General features: G+C 44.5%; 1 protein-coding gene across 4 annotated transcripts in view; it reads right to left on the bottom strand.

Moving 5' to 3' along the window:
- The window catches only part of CNBD2 (cyclic nucleotide binding domain containing 2), a gene marked incomplete at its 5' end in the record, with an annotated part of 54,403 nt that overhangs the window by 6,752 nt on the left and 26,402 nt on the right, over nt 1-21,249 (bottom strand). For all 4 annotated transcript variants that reach the window (XM_082746241.1, XM_082746242.1, XM_082746244.1 and 1 more), the window contains 4 exons: nt 6,007-6,127; nt 8,684-8,861; nt 11,072-11,186; nt 18,928-19,066. In XM_082746241.1, coding sequence (XP_082602367.1) covers nt 6,007-6,127; nt 8,684-8,861; nt 11,072-11,186; nt 18,928-19,066 — 553 coding nt within the window. The remainder of the gene's footprint in view (nt 1-6,006; nt 6,128-8,683; nt 8,862-11,071; nt 11,187-18,927; nt 19,067-21,249) is intronic.

The raw sequence follows: 21,249 nt of genomic DNA, 5'->3' as shown, positions 1-21,249 counted from the left end.
TCAGGCTGCTGTGCCTTGTTTACTCTGTTCCACACATGCTGCCCTCCCTCCCAGTCCCCTGGACATGCCAAGCACCTTGTGGCCTCAGGCGTTGAGCTTACTCTTCCTCAGTCTGCTACATTCTTCCCCCAGGTCACCCCCCGCTTGTTCTTTTCACCACTCAGGTCTCAACTTAAAACATCACTTCCTCAGAGCCGGCTTCCTTGATTGCTCCATTTAAGAACCCTGCCCCACAGCCCAGCTTTCTCTTCCATTCCTAACAGCAATTTACACTGCTACATGTTTGCTAATTCATCTTTCTATTGTCTGTCCCCAGACTAGATCATAAGCCCCATGAGGACAAGAAGGATGTCAGTTTCCTTGCCCACACTGGCATCTTAGGCCAGGGTTGGAGCACAGTAGATGCTCAAGAGCTATCTGCCGAATGAACACTCAGATGGGGCCACAGAACATTCGAGTTAGCAGCTCACCCAGGTGAATTTCCACATTTTCTTTTGAGGCCACACAGCTGTCTAATTAGAAGCAAAATGAAGATGAGGACCCCCTGATCTTGGCCCCAATCTGTCATATCCCCTCTTCCCTGCCCATGGCTCTGGCTTGCCCCATCTGAGACCTTGCTCTGCCTGTTCCCTGGAGAAGCTGGTTCCCTTACAACCTCCTGGCTCAAAACAGAGGCTCTACTCCAGGCCTCAACCTCTGCTGTTTCAAAGACTGACCCAGCTTCACACTCCTGCTGCCCATATTAAGCAAATGGGATCTCTCAAGTGAATACAAACATAGCTGTCACCATTCACTCTCCTACAAATGAAGCCAGGGCCTTGAAAGCAGGGACAACAGAGACATTCAAGGCATTTTCATCAAGAGTCATGCTAACACGTATTTGGGGTTGGGGGGCCTTCTCTGGGATGGGCCCTGCGTGATGAACAAGGCAGCTGGGTATTTGCTTAGAGCCCCACCCAAAGCCGTCTAGGCCTTGCTAGAGAATCAAGGCCAAGTTCCCTATTCCAGCACGGCAGACCCCTGATGAGAGGGACCTTGCTGTTCCTTCTCCATACTGCACCGCCTCCAGGGCCGCCACCATCTGTCCAACCGGGCGATGCCTTTCTGCCCTCTGGGGCCCTCATTCAGCTCCAGGTGCCCGGCATCCCCAGCTGCTCTGCCTGGAAGTGGGTGAGGCTGTGCTCAGGGTGTCAGGAGCCCTGCAATCAGTGCTGAGCATCTCACCCAGAAGCACTAGCCACCCTGGAAGCCACACCACCTGGGGGCTGTCAAAAGGAACGTAGGAGGTTTTGACCAAAGGAGAAAATAATTCTCGGGGCTTTGGCACTGTGCCTGGCTCCAGAAATGCTGGATGAAAAACAAAGTGGGCATTATTTAAGTATCTAAGGGGCCATCATGTGGCTAGGAAGCTGATTTCTTCTGTTTTGTTCCATGGAGGTCAGGGGAGTTTAGGGGAAGAGCTAGTTAAAAGTTGCAGGAGGCAGAATTTTGCTGAAAAAAGGAAAAGCTTCCTAAGAGTTTGGAAAAATTCCAGCAGCCTCCAGGGACAGCTGTGCTGGGGGGCTGGGGCTTCCACCCAGTACTGCACTGGGAAGATTCCCAGTCCCATGGGGCAGGAGCATGAAGAGCGCACCGCAACAGGGGGTGACAGGCATGTGAGGAGGACCCTGGAGATACTGTTACTGAGGAACAGAGGGCATGGCAAGGGAGCCACTCTCTGGACTGGCCACACACAATGATGACCACATGTGGGGCTTCAGAAGACAGCCCCTCCCCGGGGCAGGCAGAGGCCCACCTGCTGCCCAGCTCTCACAGTGATGAACTCATGGCCCAACTTGTTTCATCCATGCATTCCCCACCCAGCTAACTAACCACTAGATATTTTTTTTTTTTTTAAGTAGGCTCTACACCCAGCATGGAGCCCAAAGTGGGACTTAAACTCACCACCCTGAGAGTAAGACCTGAGCTTAGATCAAGAGTTGGACATCTAACCAACTGAACCACCAGGTACCCTGGATAATTATCTTTTTAATAGACTTTGTTTTTGTAAATACTTTTTTTTTTAAGACTTTATTTATTTATTTGACAGACAGAGATCACAGGTAGGCAGAGAGGTAGGCAGAGAGAGGAAGGGAAGCAGGCTCCCTGCTGAGCAGAGAGCCCAATGTGGGGCTCAATCCCAGGAACCTGGGATCATGACCTGAGCTAAAGGCAGAGGCTTTAGCCCACTGAGCCACCCAGGTGCCCCATAATAGACTTTGTTTTTTAGAACAACTTTAGACTTAGAAAAATTGAGAAGCTAGTACAGAGTTCCCCTATACAGTTTCTGCTGTTATTATTTTATATTAGTAAGATACCTTTGTTATGATTAATGAACCAATATCAATACATTATCATTGTTAAGTCAAGGTTGCTTAGATGTCTTCTTTTTTACATTTTTTTTCAAGATTTTATTTATTTATTTGACACACACAGAGAGATCACATAGGCAGAGAGGCAGGCAGAGAGAGAGGGGGAAGCAGGCTCCCTGCTGAGCAGAAAGCCTGATTCTGGGCTCCATCCCAGGACCCTGAGATCATGACCTGAGCCAAAGGCAGAGGATTAACCCACTGAGCCACCCAGGTGCCCCGTAGATTTCTTTTCTTTACCTAATGTCCTTTTCCTGTTCCATGATGCTATCCAGAACACATATTCCTTTATTCTCTTATCTCTTGGGCTTCACTTGGCTGGGCAATTTCTCAGACTGACCTTGTTAATGATAGCTACTGATAGCTACTGGTCAGGAGTACTGGTCAGGAATTTTGAATGATGCCCAGCGATTTGGTCCCCTGATTAGACTGGGGTTGTGGATCATTGGGAAGAGGACCACAGAGGTAAAGTGTCATTCTCACCACATCATTCCCCATTTCCTCATATTAGGGGACATACTATCAACACGATTTAACTGTGGCTATTGGCCTTGATCACCTGGCTACAGTGGTGTTTCTCAGGTTCATCCATTGTAAAGTTACTCTCCCTGCCCCCTTTCCTTACTGTGCTCTTTAGAAGGAAGTCACTGTGCGCAGCTCACACCTAACGAGTAGGGTTTATACATCCTCTCCTTTAGGGCCAAGTATCTACATAAATTATTTGGAATTCTTCTGCATGGAAGATTCATCTCTTCTCCCTTATTTATTAATTTGTTCATTATTTATTCATTATACCAGTATATTCTCAGAGGTGTTTACTATATACTTTGAGGTATAATCTAATACTATTCTATCTGTGGCTCAAATAGTTCAGATTGTTTTAGCTTTGGCCACTGGGAGCTCTTTCAGTTGGCACCTGTGTCCCTTTGATATGCTTGCTTCCATCAATGTAGGGTTTTCCCCTCCATACCTCCTTGCTGTTCAACACTACAAAATGCTCCAGGATCATCTTGTCTATTTCCTGCCCTAGTCCTAGAATCAATCATTTTCCAAGGAGCCCTTGTTCCTCTTATAAAAGAATGATATTAGAAACCAAGTTCCAGGGGTGCCTGGATGGCTCAGTAAGTTAAGCATCTGCCTTCAGCTCAGGTCATGATCCCAGGGCCCTGGGATGGAGTCCTGCATCCTGCCCCCTGCTCAGTGGAGTCTGTTTCTCCCTCTCCCTCTCCCCCTGCTTGTGCGTGCACTCTCTCTCTCTGTCAAATGAATAAATCAAATAAAAAGAAACTACGATCTGGATGCTAGGTTTGCTCATTGCTACTACAATGTCATTTCTTTTAGGCCCTGTCAGTTGACAGAGCAAAAAATATATGTTGAGGCACATATCTCTAAATATTTCCATGCACAACCATCTGTATTTATATTAAGTTAAACAGGAGTTCATACTGAGGTCTTCAAGGAATCCGTTCCCACATGGTTCATTCTTTTTTTTTTTTTTTTTTTTTTTTAAAGATTTTATTTATTATTTAATTTGACAGAGAGAGATCACAAGTAGGCAGAGAGGCAGGCAGAGAGAGAGGAGGAAGCAGGCTCCCTGCTGAGCAGAGAGCCCGATGCGGGACTCGATCCCAAGACCCTGAGATCATGACCTGAGCCGAAGGCAGCGGCTTAACCCACTGAGCCACCCAGGCGCCCCCCACATGGTTCATTCTAGCCTCCTCCTTGCTTATCTGCAAATCTCTACTCCAGTGCTGAGAAACCTGGCTGCCATCCTCAGTTATTCATTTACTGATTTGATCCATTTCAGGACACGTGCATTGCAGTATCAGGGCATATTAGGCATATGCCCCTGGGTCACAAGGTCATCAGCTAGAGTACAGTGCTCATGCGCAGTGCCTTCAACTTTCAGGCTCAGGGACCCCAGCTGCCTCCAGCATTACATAGATCAGCACCATTTCCTCCCACCCTCTTCACTGAGATCATTTCAGACATTTGCAGTATCATTAGATGCTCTCGTCGTAGTCTGCATTCCCTCCTGCAATCTCCTAAATTACTCCTATTTTTTTTAACAAATTGCATACATTAAGGTTCACTATTTGTGCTATAAAGTTTTATGAGTCTTACCAAATGCTTAAGTGTGTGTATCTTCCTTTATAGTATCATACAGAATAATTTTACTCTCCTAAAAGTCCTCGTGCTTCACCTATTGATTCCTCCTCCTGAACTCCAAACCTCTGGTGACCACTGACTGATCACTAACTTTATAGTTATGCCTTTTCCAGAATGTCACAGAATTGGAATACAAAATACTTAATCTTTTCATATTGGCTTCTTTCACTTAAAATAGTCATTTAAGTTTCCTTTACATTTTTTCTTAGCTTGAAAGTTCATTTATTCTTATAGATGAAGAACATTTCATTGTTTGGATTTACCAGTTGGTTTACATTCACTTTTCCATGTAAATTTTAGAATCACTTTGTCAATATCCACAAAATAACTTTATGGGGTTTTGGCTGAGATTGTGCTGAATCTATAGTTTAAGTTGGGAAGAACTGACGTGTTAATCATAGACTCTTCCAATCCATGAACATAGAATATTTCTCCATTTATCTAAATATTCTTTGAGTTCTTTTATTACAATTTTTAAAAGATTTTATTTTATTTATTTGAGAGAGAGGGGGCATATAAGCCCGGGGGAGGGGTAGAGGGAGAGGGAGAAGTGGGCTCCCTCCTGAGCAGGGACCCTGGTGCGGTGCTTGATTCCAGGACCCTGAGACCATGACCTGAGAAGAAGGCAGGTGCTTAACTGACTTAGCCACCCAGGCACCCCGTGAGTTCTTTCGTTATTAATAGTTTTCTGCATGTGGATCCTGAACATACTTTGTTAGACTTATACCTAAGTATTTCATTTTTGGTGCTATTGTAAATGCTTTTGTGTTTTATTTCAAATGTCAATGTTCACTTCACTGTCTTATACCCTGTGATCTTGCTATAATAATTTATTCACTTCAAGAGGGTTTTTTTGTTTTTATTTTTTGATTCTTTGGAGTTGTCTAAATAGACAATAAAATATCCACATACAAAGACAGCTTTATTTTTTTCTTCCCAAATGTTTTATTTCCTTTCTTGCCTTAATGCACTAGCTAGGTCTTCTAGCACAATGTTGAAAAAGAGTGGTGAGAGGGTATATTCTTGCCTTGTTCCTTGTTCCTTGTTCCTTGTTTCTTGCTCCTCTGCTCAGCAGGGAGCCTGCTTCCCTCTCTCTCTCTGCCTGCCTCTCTGCCTACTTGTGATCTCTCTCTCTCTCTGTGTCAAATAAATAAATAAAATCTTAAAAAAAAAAAGCAAGTCCCAGATGTCATATCATTTTATCTGTTTTTTGATATGTATCTCTCTTTTTTTATATGTATCTCTTAAGTATAAGGACTCTTAAAAAACATAACCATGATACTGTTATCATATCTTTAAAAATCAACAATATTCCTTAATATCACCAAATATCAAGTGAGATGTTTTCAAACCTTTCCTGTTATTCCTTAATACTCGTAACCTGCCACATTACACACTCTTTCCTGAGGGAGGCTCTCTGCACACTCACCACAGTATCTCCTTCCTCCACAGTGTGAATCTTGATGTAGGCGCCCACTGCAGCCTCCTTGGGGAGATCACCATACTTGGTACTGATCAGGGAACACTGAAGTGTATGAGGATCCCTGGACCTGAAATATGACAGCTTGTTAAAGAGAACTCATTTGTCACACAGCCAGTTCAAGAAGCCCTAGACAGTCAGCCCCCACTCTGCCATACACAGAGACCTTCCCTCCCTGGAGAACTCCCACTGCCTCCAGAAAGTGAGAAAACTCAAATCAAACTCTGGAAGAAACCATGTCAGGAACTGGAGAAGTTTAATAGGGGGGAGGCTAGCAGAGAAAGAGATAGGACCCCCCTTTAAACACCTGAAGACTATTATGTAGAAGAAGGGGCTGATGAGCTCAGACAGCTGAGTCAGACCAGATGGATGAGAAGTCCAGGCTGGCTGATAGATGTTCAACATGAGGAAGAAATTTCTAAGTCAGAGCTTAGAACAGACTGCTTTGGCCTCAAGCTAGCTCTGGGCCCCTGGGGGACACACAGAGGTTGGGGCTCTCCTTCTTGGCAGAAAAGCAGAGAAGAAATGGTTTTATTTGTTTAAAAGACAGGTTTCTGGGTGGCTCAGTGGATTAAGCCTCTGCCTCTGGCTCAGGTCATGATCTCAGGGTCCTGGGATCGTGCCCACACCTGCTTCCACCTCTCTCTCTGCCTGCTGCTCTGCCTATTTGTGATCTCTCTCCCTCTGTCCAATTAAAAAATATAAAAATAAAATAAAAGACAGGTTTCCTTGGGCAGCCTGTAGATTCTGTACTTTGTTCATGTTGGAATTACTTTTACACAGGCAACCTTGTTGTGTTTCCTTTGGTCTCAGGTGAAGTAGAAGGAAGAGACAGGCTATATGAACTGGATTAGAGGCAGGGAAAAAAATTTTATCAGCTGAGAAGATAGATGATATATTCACCCAACTCATAAAGCCACCCAACACATAAACAAGTCAGCCTACAATTCTCACCCTGCAGGACATGCCCAGCATGGTCTTTGCTTTTCACTTCTGGGTCCAACCTGTCTCTTCTCCCTTACTGATGTACAGCAGAGAAACTGGGTCTGTACCATCCCTACCTGCAGAAGGACTGGGACTGGGACTTCAAGCACTGGATTGCTTGGAAAGAATATCCATCAGAGGGAATGACAACTCAGAAGTTATGGGATGCTCGTTATGGAGACCAGTAGGCTAGAAATGCTAATAGGCAAAGGATTTGAGTGCAGTGGTACTTGGGGTAACATGGAGACTGTGACACTCATGTTATTATTACTATTATTGTAATATAGTTTTTAAAGCTTTTATTATTTATTTGAGAGAGAGAGAGCAAGAAAGAGGGCTCAAGCAGGGTGAGGGGCAGAGGGAAAGCAGACTCCCTGTGAGCAGGAAGCCCAATGTGGGACTCGATCCCAGGACTCCAGGGTCAGGATCTGAGCCAAAGGAAGACACTTAATCAACTAAGCCACCGAGGCACCCCTCATGGTGATATTTTAATTTTACATTGTATGGCAGGGGTGGGGGGAGAAGTGTTAGATTGCTGTGGGTCCAGCGTTGAGCTGCCTCTGGGCAGGGACCACTGAGTGTTCTTTCCTGCTCCTCAGCCTCTCTGGGTTGAGGCAAAAGCACAGCCCCCGTGGCACATTCTCATTCCAGCCATGACAGTTGTACCAGACAATAGGACTGAGCACTAATAAGCTGCTCAGGTTTGAATCCTGGCTCCACTGCTTCCTACCTTGTAAGACCTCAAACGGGAACATTAATCATTCTCTGTAGCTTGGTTTCCTCACCTGAAAAATGGGACTGATAACAGCACTTACCTCATAGAACCTGCGAGGATTAAATTAGATAATCCAGGACCAGGCACGGAGTATTCCACAAGTGTTAAGCTATAACTGCCATTATCACATTTAATTGCTGTCTTACAACATCACCAAGACTTAAATCCTATTTTTTTAAAGATTTTATTTATCTATTTGACAGAGAGAGATCACAAGTAGGCAGAGAGGCAGGCAGAGAGAGAGAGGGAAAAGCAGGCTCCCCGCTGAGCAGAGAGCCCAATGTGGGGCTCGATCCCAGGACACTGGGATCATGACCTGAGCCGAAGGCAGAGGCTTTAACCCACTGAGTCACCCAGGTGCCCCAAGACTTAAATCCTATTATCTATAGACAATGGAACTATGGCTTAGAGAGGTCAAATCCCTTGTACAAGGACACAGTTAAAATAAGTGGCCAAGCCAGCATTTGAACCTGGGCTGAACTGACTCCAAAGCCCAGGCTCTTACCTCCTGCCTCCTTTAGATGGGTAGAATTTTTCTGAAGAAGCTCAGAGTCAAAAAGATTCAGTGACACACAGAGTATCAGAGCCAGAAGATCTGCCTCTCCTTCAAATGAGTTCCCTGAGAAAGGAAGTAGCTGGCTGCCTCAAGTGGCTCTGTGGGTTACAGACAGAGAACGCAGCTGCTGGGTCTCAAGTCTAGGACTTCTCTAAGCCACCTTCTTTCTATACCCCAATCTTTGGGGTCGAGCTGTACCTGCTACCTCTCCCCCCGCCCCCCCCAGCATCCCTGACATTCTATCCTTTCAAGTTATATCTCCCTTTTCACCCAGAATCTGGAAGCTTCTATCTGCCAAGAGCTAAGCTTACTTGATCTTTGGGCCCCACATCTTCGGATAAGTATTTCCCGGGATGTTAATCTGCCTACTGAAGCTGGTCCCCTCTTGCTCCCAGGAGTTCTGGAGGTGCTTAAGTTTCAGAAAGCTGAAGTCCTGTACAGGATATGATTTTATCTGAAATTCCTTAAATCTCTCCACAGGAGAAGATTCTGTTAGAGGAAAGCACAGAAAAACATGTTAATGGGTCTTTGCATATATGAGGTCTGTACTGATGATGGTGAAAACTTTACCCTCCTCACCTGCCTGGCCAGTCTGGCGCATGGGGAAATGAAGGAAAACAGAAAATACTGTGGTTTCCATGTGTTATCGGTCTGGGCCAGGCCCTGAGCAGAGCCTTCACGTATGTTACATCCCATGTTACTGGCCCCATTTAAGAAATCAAATGAGCAGCACTCAGAGTTTAAGTCATCCAGGAAAGGGCTGAAACTTGGGTTTAATTCAAGTCTACCTGATTTTAATTAGAAGTTAGAACTTCATTCTAACAAGAATGAAGTTAGACCCTTACATCATACCACAAATCAAATTAACTCAAAATGGTTCAAAGACCTAAACATTAAGGTCTAAAATTATAGAACTCTTAGAAGAAACACAGGGCTAGGGGTGCCTGGGTGGCTCAGTCTCTTAAGTGTCCACCCCCCCCCCATTTTTTTTTTAAGATTTTAGTTATTTATTTGACAGACAAAGATCACAAGTAGGCAGAGAGGCAGGCAGAGAGAGAGGGGAAGGGAAGCAGGCTCCCTGCTGAGCAGAGAGCCCGATGCAGGGCTCGATTCCAGGACCCTGGGATCATGACCTGAGCCGAAGGCAGAGGTTTAACCCACTGAGCCACCCAAGCGCCCCAAGTGTCCAACTCTTGATCTCAGCTCATGCCTTAATCTCAGGGTCCTGAGTTCAAGCCCCCACACTTATGAAAAAAGAAGAAAACACAGGGCAAAAGCATCACAACATTGGATCTGGTGGTGATTTCTTGTATATATACCAAAGGCACAGGCAACAAAAGAAAAAATGGACAAACAGGTATTATCATCCAAAATATAAAGAAAATTCCTAAAACTTAACAAAAAAGCAGACAATCAGATTTTAAAACAGGCAAAAAACTTGCATAGATGTTTCTCCAAAGAAGATATGTGAATGGCCAAATAAACACAGAAAAAGATGCTCAATACCACTAATCATTAGGGAAATACAAATCAAAACTATAATAAAAAGATAAATAATAAAGTAAAAGACTATAATAAGATGCCACCTCCTATCCATTAAGATAAATATCATGTTTAAAAACCATACAAACAGGACACAGCAAGCACTGGTGAGGATGTGGAAAGACCGGAACCCTTGTGCACTGTTGGTGAGAATGTACTATGGGACAGCCCCTATGGAAAACGGTATGGCAATTCCCTAAAAAAAATTAAAAACAGAATTACCATATGATCCAGCAAGTCTACTTCTGGGTGTATATTCAAAAGAAAAGCAGGTCTCAAAGAGATAACTCTACACCCATGCTCATAGCGGCATTAGTCACTCTAGCTGAAATGCGGAAGTTCTCAAGAGTCCATTGACGAATGAATGGGTACACAAAATGAGACATACACACACAATGGAATATTCTTCAGACTTCATAAAGAAGGAAATCCTGATCCATGCTATAATATGATGAACCTTGAGGACATTATGCAAAGTGAAATAAGCCAATCATGGGGCGCCTGGGTGGCTCAGCAGGTTAAGCCTCTGCCTTCGGCTCAGGTCATGATCTCAGAGTCGTGAGGTCGAGCCCCGCATCAGGCTCTCTGCTCAGAGGGCAGCCTGCGTCCCCCTCCCTTTCTGCCTACATGTGATCTCTCTCTCACTGTCAAATAAATAAAATCTTAAAAAAAAAAATCTTTAGACATTCATTTGCTTCATTTCATAACAAGTCCATGAAGTAGGGACTATCTGAGGGAAACTGATGGCACAGGGACACAGTCACTTGCCCGATATCACACAGCAATTAAGAGAGGGACCCTGGATTCAAACACGAGCAGTTTGGCTGGGCCAGTGCTACTAGCCACTACAGAGGCTTTAAGTACTTACCCGAGTCATCCAGCTAACCAGGGAGATTCAAACCCAGCTCTATCAAGCTCCAGGCTCCTTTCCACCCCTCTCCCCAGGGGCACCTGACATAAAGGGAAAGCCTAAAAAGGAGGAGCCGGAGGAGGGTGGGCAGGAGCCTCCCCCCATGGGGCCATGTGGGCCACATTTCCAGCTCGGAAAAGGGGATCAAACCAGACATCCTGCCGGGCCTTTCTAGCTCAGGAGGTCTGAGAGTGCACGGGAAGCTGAAGGGCCCAGGCGCCCCCTGCTGTGCGCGGCTGTCAGTTACCACTGAGGTGGGTCTTCAGAGGTCTGCCGTCTATCAGCTCCAGATGCTGCCAGACCCACTTGTAGTAGAAAGGCGAGGTCCCGAGGTCTATCAGACGCAGCACTTCACAGCTGCCCTGGAAACATCAAGGAACACAAACAAAAGGGCTAACCCCTGAAGCTGGGGGCAGGCCAGGCTTTGAGGATAAGCTCTACTACATCTTACCCCAGTTTACTTGGCTTAATGCAAGTTTTCAGGTTCTTTTTTTTTTTTTTTTTTTTTAACACAAACGTTATCTATTCATCATAAGCTCAAAAAGCTAAATAGGCATGAGAACTAAATAAATGTTGGCATCTGGGGGAAAAACAATCACCCTAGACAATGGTACTGTGACAACTGGTGAAATTGACTATATGTTATATGTTATATGTTATATCAATGTTAAATGCCCTGATTTGGATAATTATTCTGCAATCAATTTCTGACTTTAGAAAAAAAATCACTTAAGTATATAGGGGTAAGTGAGTATAATGAATGATATTTAACTTTCAAATGATTCGGGCAGGGAAATATATATATAGAAGCAAATGTGGTAAAATGTTAGTAATCGGTGAATCAGGATCAAGGTTATACAGTTCTTTGTTCTGTTCTTACAACTTTTCTATAAATTTAAAAACATTCCAAGATGAAAAGTTAAAAAATATATATTCAAGCCAAACAGAAGGATATAAAGAAAATTAAAACTATTTTATCCTAACACCCAGAAATAATAAGGAGTAGCGTTTTAGTGACTATTTTTTCAAACTTTTCTCTGTAAACATTTAACATAGACATAGACAATTTTTCATAAGCAAGTTCTTTTATGTATAACATTCTTGTGACCTTTTTAAAAAAAAAAATAATACAGGGGCACCTGGGTGGCTTAGTCAGTTGAGTCTGCCTTTGGCTCAGGTCATGATCCCAGGGTCCTGGGATCGAGTCCCATATTGGGCTCCTTGTTCAGTGGAGAGTCTGCTTCTCCCTCCACCTTTCTCCCTGCTCATGCTCTCTCTCTCCCTGGTAAATAAAATCTTTTTATTTATTTATTTATTTTTTAAAAAGATTTTATTTATTTATTTGACAGAGAGAGAGATCACAAGTAGGCAGAGAGGCAGGCAGAGAGAGAGAGAGGAGGAAGCAGGCTCCCCGCTGAGCAGAGAGCCCGATGCGGGACTCGATCCCAGGACCCTGAGATCATGACCTGAGCCGAAGGCAGCGGCTTAACCCACTGAGCCACCCAGGTGCCCCAATAAAATCTTTTTAAAATAAAACTCAGTAATACATTAAGAACATCATTTTACACCAGCTAACATGGTTCTACATTATTGTTTCTAATGACTGTATATTATTCTATGTATGCTATAACTTACATATGATTTAAAATGTTGATCAAAAGAAGTCAGACACAAAAAGCACATATTGTATGATTCCATTTATATGAAGTGCAAGAACAGGCAAAAGTAATCTTCTGACAAAGTCAGAAGAGGGCTCTGTTTGGTGGTGGTGGGTATTTTGTTTGGGAAAGGGTACAAGGGAGCCTTCTTGGGTGCTAGAAATGATCTCTACCTTGATTTGGAGAATGCTTACACAGGTGTATACCTATGTAACAATTCACTAAGCTATGAACTTTAGATGAGTTCTTTATTGCATACCTCAAGAAAATATTTTTGAAGACTAATATTCAGTTGTTTCTAATTAGTCAGTAGCATATATAACTGTGATTTTGTTCAGGACAATAAAACTCCATTTATAAAACTCACCACCTTCCCAAACTCTGCTACAGTGGGGATGGCAGTGATCAAGAAGTGGGACGTAGGAATGCATCTTTGTCAGTTAATCCACTGAGATTTGAGGATTGCTTATAATTGCAGTATAATCTAGTTTATCCTCGTGGAATACCCATATTTGTCCCCTTGGGATTGTTTCCTATAGGTGTGTTGTTTTCAATATCAATACCCATTGCCAAATTGCCTTCCAGAAATGTTAGTTTACACTCTCTCTGGCAGTGCATAACAGAAGCTGTTATAGTTTTGTGTTACATTGAAAACTGAGTTTTAACAATCCTTTTAATCTTTCCTAATCTGATAGGAAAGAATGATATGCCATTTTTTCTTATTTTGTATCTTTATAAAATCTTACCCTTTTTTAGTTGGAACTGTAAGGCACACGTTATAGTTAAGGTTCAAGACAGATTACTGTTAAAGAGGAAGGAGAAGGGATCAAACATTTAATAAGCCTTAGTCTAGCCAGGTGTTGGGCTTGGAGGTGTAGTCAACACTTATGCAACATTTATCAACAAGGAACCTGGTACCAGAGGAACACAGGTGAACATCTTCCTCTCAGAAAGTCTCTTGTGGGTCTTTAATCCCATCTGTATCCGTGTAGAAAACAACTCCACATGTGCCCCCAAATGATTAATTGTTCAAAATGAGTTGATTGTGGGTATTAAGTATGTTTTCTATGCTGCTGAGAAACTGCCTTCCCTAATTCTCCCGAGTCCCCAAGACACCCAGGCCACTCACTGCTAATATCGTCCTCTAGTGGCCACAGCTATGAACTACAGGATCCCGCACACCCCAGTCTCCTTAGAGGAATATTCCAACAGCAGGCCTGATGGGAAATAAAAATGGGAGGAAAAAAAGCAGTGCCTTTAAAAGGGTCAGGTGCTCTTCCAACGCCAGCCAAAGGGGGCTGCATCACAATACAGCCTGGTGTTGCCTGAACTTCTGAATATTCAAAAGAAGTCAGAAATCCGAAATTTAATTATAATCTTCGCAGTAACTATTAAATGAGTTTTCCATAAAACACATTAAAGGACAAATCCAATTCACCTACTAGCCAGGATGCCCCCCAACACACACAAACACACCTGCTGTCACTTTGTGACATCTGTATTATCTTTCTCAGAAAGAACTTCAAGAGCGCCTGCTTTAGATTCACCAGCTGTGCTTAATTCCAATGCAGATTGCCGGAGTTAAGGCATGAGACTCTGGGGTGAGGCAGAAATTTGCATTTTTAAGGAGCCCCCCTAAAGTGTTCTTTATGCTTACTCAAATCTGAAAAACTCTTCCCTTAAATCAGAGTTCTCCAATTTTAGTGCATATCAGAATCACCTCAAAGTCTTGTTGAAACAGTTTTGGGGGCATGTGGTAGCTCAGTCATTAAGCGGCTGCCTTCAGCTCAGGTCATGATCCCGGAGTCCCGGGATCAAGTCTCACATCCGGCTCGCTGCTCACTGGGGAGTTTGCTTCTCCCTCTGACACTCACCCCACTTGTGATCTCTCTGTCTCTCTCAAATAAATAAATAAAATCTTAAAAAAAAAAAAAAACAGCAACAACAAGGAACAGCACTCAGAACCACTGAATTCGAGGATGAACGTGAACTGAGTAAGTCTGTGCTAGACTCATCCTTACAGACTTTATGAGGTAAGTGGTCCCACTTTACAGACAAAGAATTGGAGGCTAAAACAGACTAAGAACTTTCTGCTGGTCAAGATGCAATCATCATACTGATTAAAGCAAGTCTTGAACTTTGATCCCTTTCCACCCCTGCCCCCAATCTTCCCTGGCTACATAGTATCAAAAGACCTCAGAGTTAAATCTGGGGACACATGGCATTCCTGGCTTTGGAGGTGATCACCCCAACATTTTAGGAAAGAGGGAGCAGATGTCAGGGAGGAGAAAGGATTGTAAAGTAGGGAGGGTGGTCTTCAGGGCTCTCTGCTACCAGTCCCTGTGCTAGGCTCAGGATCCTGACATGGCTACCAGGATTCTCCAGACCTAGCACACTATTCCCCATGGCTGGCAAGGGCCTCATCCTCATCCTCACCATCCTCTGGGTCAGACCCTGTGCTTCCAGTCCTTTAGACGGTAGAGGCTGGAAGCCAAATCCTCCCAAACATCTCCCAAGCCTCCTGGCAGCTAAGTAGATGATTCGGGTTCCCTCTCCCGGACGCACTTGAGCAAGGTTTGGTTTTGGACGGCAAGCTCTCCACTATGCTCGTGGAGGCAGTGGTTACAGATGTGACTTCCTGAACTTGGCAGGAGCAGCAGCACCTGTGACTGTCCAGTCTGGACTGGGACTAGGAGTCATTTGGGGATCCCCTTCAGTGTAAGGTCTGCTCCCTCAGGCCTCCCTGTCACCAGTAAATCTGTTAGCCATTCAACATCCTCCAATAACTCCCTTTCTGTTTACATTTAGCTAGTCTTGATTCTCTCCTCTGGGACTGAACCCAAAATAACAGCACAAACACCCACCTGATGTTAAGTTTAATAATCGGCTCTCTGGGAAAGGGTACACATGTCTGTAAATCTTAGTCTTATTAAGGGTGTGCTGCACACAATTTATAAATAACAATAAAACATATTATACTCTTACTGGAAGTTCCAAATAGCCAAGGGATTCTCATAGAATGCTGTTGCGGACTCTGGCTGAGGTCCTTTATTTTTTCTTTTTTTAAAAAAATATGTATATTTATTTATTTATTTGACAGAGAGAGAGAGAGATCACATGTAGGCAGAGAGAGAGGGGGAAGCAGCCTCCCCCTCTGCCGAGCAGAGCGCCAAATGTGGGGCTCAATCCCAGATTCCTGAGATCATGACCTGAGCTGAAGGCAGAGGCTTAACCCACTGAGTCCCCCAGGTGCCCCTCTGGCTGAGTTCTTATAACCATGACCAATCATAGTCACAATTCAACCATGATTGGAGAAACAAAGTTGCATCCAATCCACTCTTTTCCCAATAAACTTAACACTATTAGGTCTGGTTTGTAATCTACTGGTAAACGACTTCTCACCCTTGTCGAAATTATATTCACTAATAAACCCCCTTTTGCTTTGGTGCTATATATATTGGAATTTCGCTTGTTCAATAGTGATGTAACTCCCATGATGAATCTATTATGAATAGTGGTTAAATACTGGTAAAACATTTCCATAATTTTCTTCTCTTCACAATGTGATGGCTACAGACCCAGCCCACTTTTAAATTTAATCTGCATCATAAACATTCTCTCTATAGTGTTCTTAAGATAATCAGCAAAACCATAAATCAAAACCTGACTCAGGGTATCTACTGATTTCCACTATCCTGCTGGGGCCAATTTTCAGCTACCAACCTGAAGTCACCGACTGCGCAGGTAGGAAGAGACGTGCATAGTTATACAGTGTTTCCACCAGATAGCTAAAATAGACATAAACTCCAGAGCACAGATAATAGTAAAATGCAGTAACGTCATGAGGAAATGACTTTTTCATTATTTGCTACACTTGTTTTCCATATAATATATTTAATTATAGTTTATATAATTCAATTTTAGTAATTATTTTGTTTATGGTCTTGAAAAATTCCTGAAATCTTAATCAGCTCTCATAGGCCAGTAAGAACCAACTCCAGCATATAGCCAATCTTGCCTTTCCTTTTGTCCAAAGGTCCAACACTTCAAGGCTCAACACCTGACCTTCTCCAGGAAGCCTTCTTTAAACACCCCCAGCCTTTAGAGAGGTCTCCCTACTAAATCCTTGTAAACTCAGAGAGTTTGCACTAATCACTTGGTAGATGGCCTGGATAACTTTGTCTCTGCTCAGACTCTAGTGGAAGAGAGATATAAGGAGAAAGAAACAGTCTTTTCCATCCTCATATCCCTCCAGAGCATGAACCAAACTTGGCAAAAAAAATCAACAAATGTTTGGTGGCAACATAATATGAGCAACAGCTATATGGGAGATACTAAAAGTTTGGGGGCAGAATCCTTGTTCTGCCACTTACTAGATGGGTGACCTTTCCTAAGGTATCTTAACTTCAACTTTCTCATTTGTAAACGTGAAATAAGAATGTCTTCCTGATAGAGCTGTGGTGAAGATTTATGGTGAAATGGTACTGTGTACACAGTTCACCAAAGCACTGCTTGAAATAGCAGAAGATGGGGGCAACCAATCCCTCAGTAGGGAACTGGTTAGATAAATTCAAGCACAATCATATAGTAAAACACTGCACAAGTGGTAAAAATAAAAAAATAGGTGGGTTCTTTATGGACGGATATGGAACAATCTACAGAAATATTCTTGAAACAGCAAAATACGGAACAGCCTGCGTAGCATGACGCCATTTATGAAAACAAGGAAGAAAACATATACATGCATTTGCCTTTAGAAGAGCCGCAGGACAGACACAAAAGAAAGCAGTGACAGTGACTGTCCCTGAGGAGGTACACTGGGTGGCAGGGGGAAAAGGTGAGAGGGAAACATTACTCTTTCGAAACTTTTGGATTTCAAACCAGGTGCAAATAAACCAAAATAAACAAAAACAATTAACAATGCTAGTAGAACTCCTGGCACAGGAGCAAATGGTCTCAAAAACATGGTGGTTCTCATGACAATCATGAAAACTACACAGGGTTGAGCAGAGTCCACAACTGACAGATCGGTCGACTCACATTGCAAATTCCAGCCCCTGAGAAGAGCTTTGGAATCAGACAGACCTGGGTTGAACCCAGCCGCTGCCCCTCATCGACTGTGTAACTGTGGACAAGCCACTTAACCTTCCTGTGCCTCAGTTTCCACCTCTGTCAAATGGGGATAACGGCAGTACTGGCCTATGCTGAACTGCCCTGAGGCTGAAATGACACAAAGCACATGGAGCAGACAACCTGGGACAGGGTAAGCACTCAGTAAATGTCAGACTCTGTTTTCATTATCAACCAACAGAGAAATTGGCACAGGACATAAAGTAATTCACAAAAGATGAAATTTGGATTGTAGACAAACATGATGAGTCTCACTAGCAATGAGGAAAAATGTAAATTAAATCCTCAGTGAGGTAGCAGTTGCCATCTATGAAATTAGGAAAGTTTTGAAGGATTGACAGGAGAGCCCAGCAGAGGCGTGTGGTGCTGGCAAAGGTGCACACTGCTGGAAGCTTGATACAGTGGATCCTTCTGGACAGCAACTTGTTCCAAGATCCGTAACACGTTGATACCAAGAAAATCCACTTTTTTTTTTTAAGATTTTTAAAAAATTTATTCATTTTTGAGAGAGTGAGTGCATGAATACAAGCAGAAGGAGTGGCAGAGGGAGAAGCAGACTCCCCACTGAGCAAGGAGCCTGATGCAGAACTCGATCCCAGGACCCTGTGATCATGACCTAAGCCAAAGGCAAACGCCCAACCGACTGAGCCACCTAGCTGCCCAAGCAATTCCACCACTGAAAATCTTTTCTGAGGTGATGAGCTCATGGGTGATTTCTTCCCTCTTTCCAGAACTATGTTTTATAATGTGGTCATATCACATCTATAATTTAAAGATCATAATTTTAAAAAGATTGTATTTATTTATTTGAGAGAGGGTCAGAGTACAAGCAGGGGGCAGGGGGATGAGCAGAGAGAGAGGGAGAAGCAGACTCCTCACTTAGCCAGGGAGCCCAACTCAGGGCTCGATCCCAGGACCCAGAGATCATGATCTAAGCTGAAGGCGAAGCTTAACCGACTGAGCCACCCAGGCGTCCCTAAAGATTATAATTTTAAAAACTGATCTGGCATCATTAAGATTGAAGGGCCAAATATATAATTTAAGTATCTGTATGTAAATAAGCCTGTACATGATGAGGTCAAGGAGGGGGTACCCCTGTGTCCCTCTTTCTAATTAACAATGTATCTCAAAGTCACAGAACCCTCAGAGGGAGGGAGGCCAAACTCCGTGGTACCTCTTTTACAGCTGGCACATGGACTCTCAGAAAACGGGAGTGCTGCAGAACAGGGCTCAGCCCCACCTGTGTGGCCACAGGACATTACACCAGGCATGCCTCCCCAGCTTCCAGCCCCCACCCCCATCCCAGGCCTCTCACCTTGCTGACAAACAAGATGGATGACAATTCCATGAAATCTTTTGAGATCAGCTGCCCATAGGAGAACTTCTCCACCTTCCCCAGGGCTACAAGCTTCCAGAGCTTCTCGTCAGACAATGACTCAAATAGATCCATCTTCCTGAGGGGAAAATCCCATTAGAATTCATCACCCTTGGAGCACCTGGGTGGCTCAGTGGGTTAAGCCTCTGCCTTCTGCTCAGGTCATGATCTCAGGGTTCTGGGATCGAGCCCCGAATCGGCTCTCTGCTCAGCGGGGAGCCTGCTTCCCCCCTCTTGCTCTGCCTGTCTCTCTGCCTGCTTGTGATGTCTGTCAAATAAATAAATAAAATCTTAAAAAAAAAAAAAAAAAAGAATTCATCACCCTCCATCCCAGAAAGTGCCCAGCTCTCAGCAACTTCCAGAAAGGGAATGTGTCATCTTGCTCTTGAAAATGCCTGATGTGGAGGATTTTACTCGCCCTCCAGTTGCCTTACCTGGCCTGTGGCACCCTCTCCAGCTCTCCTCTCCACTGCTCCCCAGTCCAGTGTGTCCCCTCTCACTTCCACTCTGCCCTCCAGGGGCTCCTTTCTGGCCCCATCCCCCAATCTAGTGCTCACTAGGCAACTCCCAGAGTGCCTCACTTCAGCTCACCTGCTATTCTGGCCCCCAGCCCAGCAGTCCTCCCCCTCCCTTTGGTTTGGGCAACTCACTCCAGCCTCCTCCAGCCTGTTAGTTTCAAAGACTTAGGCCTATGCCTAATGAATGGGGGACATCTGGACTCCCCTCTCTTTGCCTTTGTTCCCTATGACTGAAGGCCCACCCTGCAGTGCCACCACCTGCCCCCCCCCCCACACCGAGCTCATGCACCACCACTCAATGGCTTGCCATCCCTGACACGCAGCCTCACAGGGTTGCTAACAACCATCTCAAATTTCCTCAGCTCCCACAGATCACGAGCCCGGAACTTGGGTGACACAGGGCACTGAGCTAATCCAGGGCACCAGGGGGGAACAAGGTCAGTGCCATGTCCAAAGGAGAAGGGTCTGGAGACACGGGAAGGGAAAGCGGGATCTCCACAGAGGCAACACCACTGGGCCCCCACTTCCCATGATCATCTCATTCAATCTTTACAAAGATTTGGGAGAGAGATGAATCATTATCCCCATTTTACAGAGCAGGAGGCTCAACTCAGAGAAGGGAGGTGACCCATCTAGGGTGACATGGTTGATAAACCCAAGAGCTGAGATTGCAGCTCAGTCCCATTCTTCCACAGTGTGAAAACAGGAAGTGCTCCTCCCCCTGCAGGGCTAAATCGTCCCTTTCCTTTGAAAGCCTCAGTCCCTCTTACAGCTCCTCTTCACTCTCCCGCTACCCTACAGGGTGGCCCTCTGTACCCCGCACTGCTCTGAAGCTGCACAGCCCCATAGCCTGTATTTTCAGGGCTGGGGCACACACTTCATCTGATGTCCATTCTTTTCCTAAAGGTGAGTAACTAGAAGAGATACAATGAGCACCTGTGCGTGTCTGGTGAGACGACAGCGTGGGGATTACCATGGCGAAAGGGCTGCCCTGCCCTCACAACCATACGTGCTTCCTGCCTGATGTCTAATAAACTTTAAAGGAGATATTATGCAATCAAGAATCACAGTTTGGGGGCGCCCAGGTGGCTCAGTGGGTTAAGCCTCTGCCTTCGGCTCAGGTCATGATCTCAGGGTCATGGGATCGAGCCCCTCATCGGGCTCTCTGCTCGGCAGGGGGCTGGCTTCCCTCACCCACCCTTCTCTGCCTTGTCTCCTCTGTCTACTTGTGATCTCTGTCAAATAAATAAAACTTTCAAAAAAAAAAAAAAAGAATCACAGTTTGGCTGGGACTTCAAAGAAACATGGGGTATGGGGTGCCTGGGTGGCTCAGTTGTTAAGCATCTGTCTTGGGCTCAAGTCATGATCCCAGGGTCCTAGGATCAAGCCCAACATCGGGCTCCTTGCTCTGCAGGAAGTCTGCTTCTCCCTCTCCCACTCCCCTTGCTTGTGTTCCCTTTCTTGCTGTTTCTCTGTCAAATAAATAAATAAAATCTTTAGAAAAAAAAAAAAAAAAGGAACACAGGGTAGAATAGAAGTATTGGGGGGGCACTCTCCTCTATTCTGGAGTGATGGGCTTGGTTAGTGAGGTGGGGCGGTGAAGCCCAGAGATTTCTGAATTGAACATTCTGGGTACATCACCCCACCCCCACAACACCAAAGCTTTGTTTCCTTACCTGTAAACTAGACAGAGCAAGAGAAACAATGCCACAGGATTGAATAAGAGAAGTTAAAAGACCTGGGA

This window comes from Mustela nivalis, assembly GCF_964662115.1.
Source record: "Mustela nivalis genome assembly, chromosome: 8".
Lineage (NCBI taxonomy): Eukaryota > Metazoa > Chordata > Mammalia > Carnivora > Mustelidae > Mustela > Mustela nivalis.
Note: the sequence above shows the minus strand (reverse complement) of the source record. Positions and strands in the feature narration are given on the sequence as shown.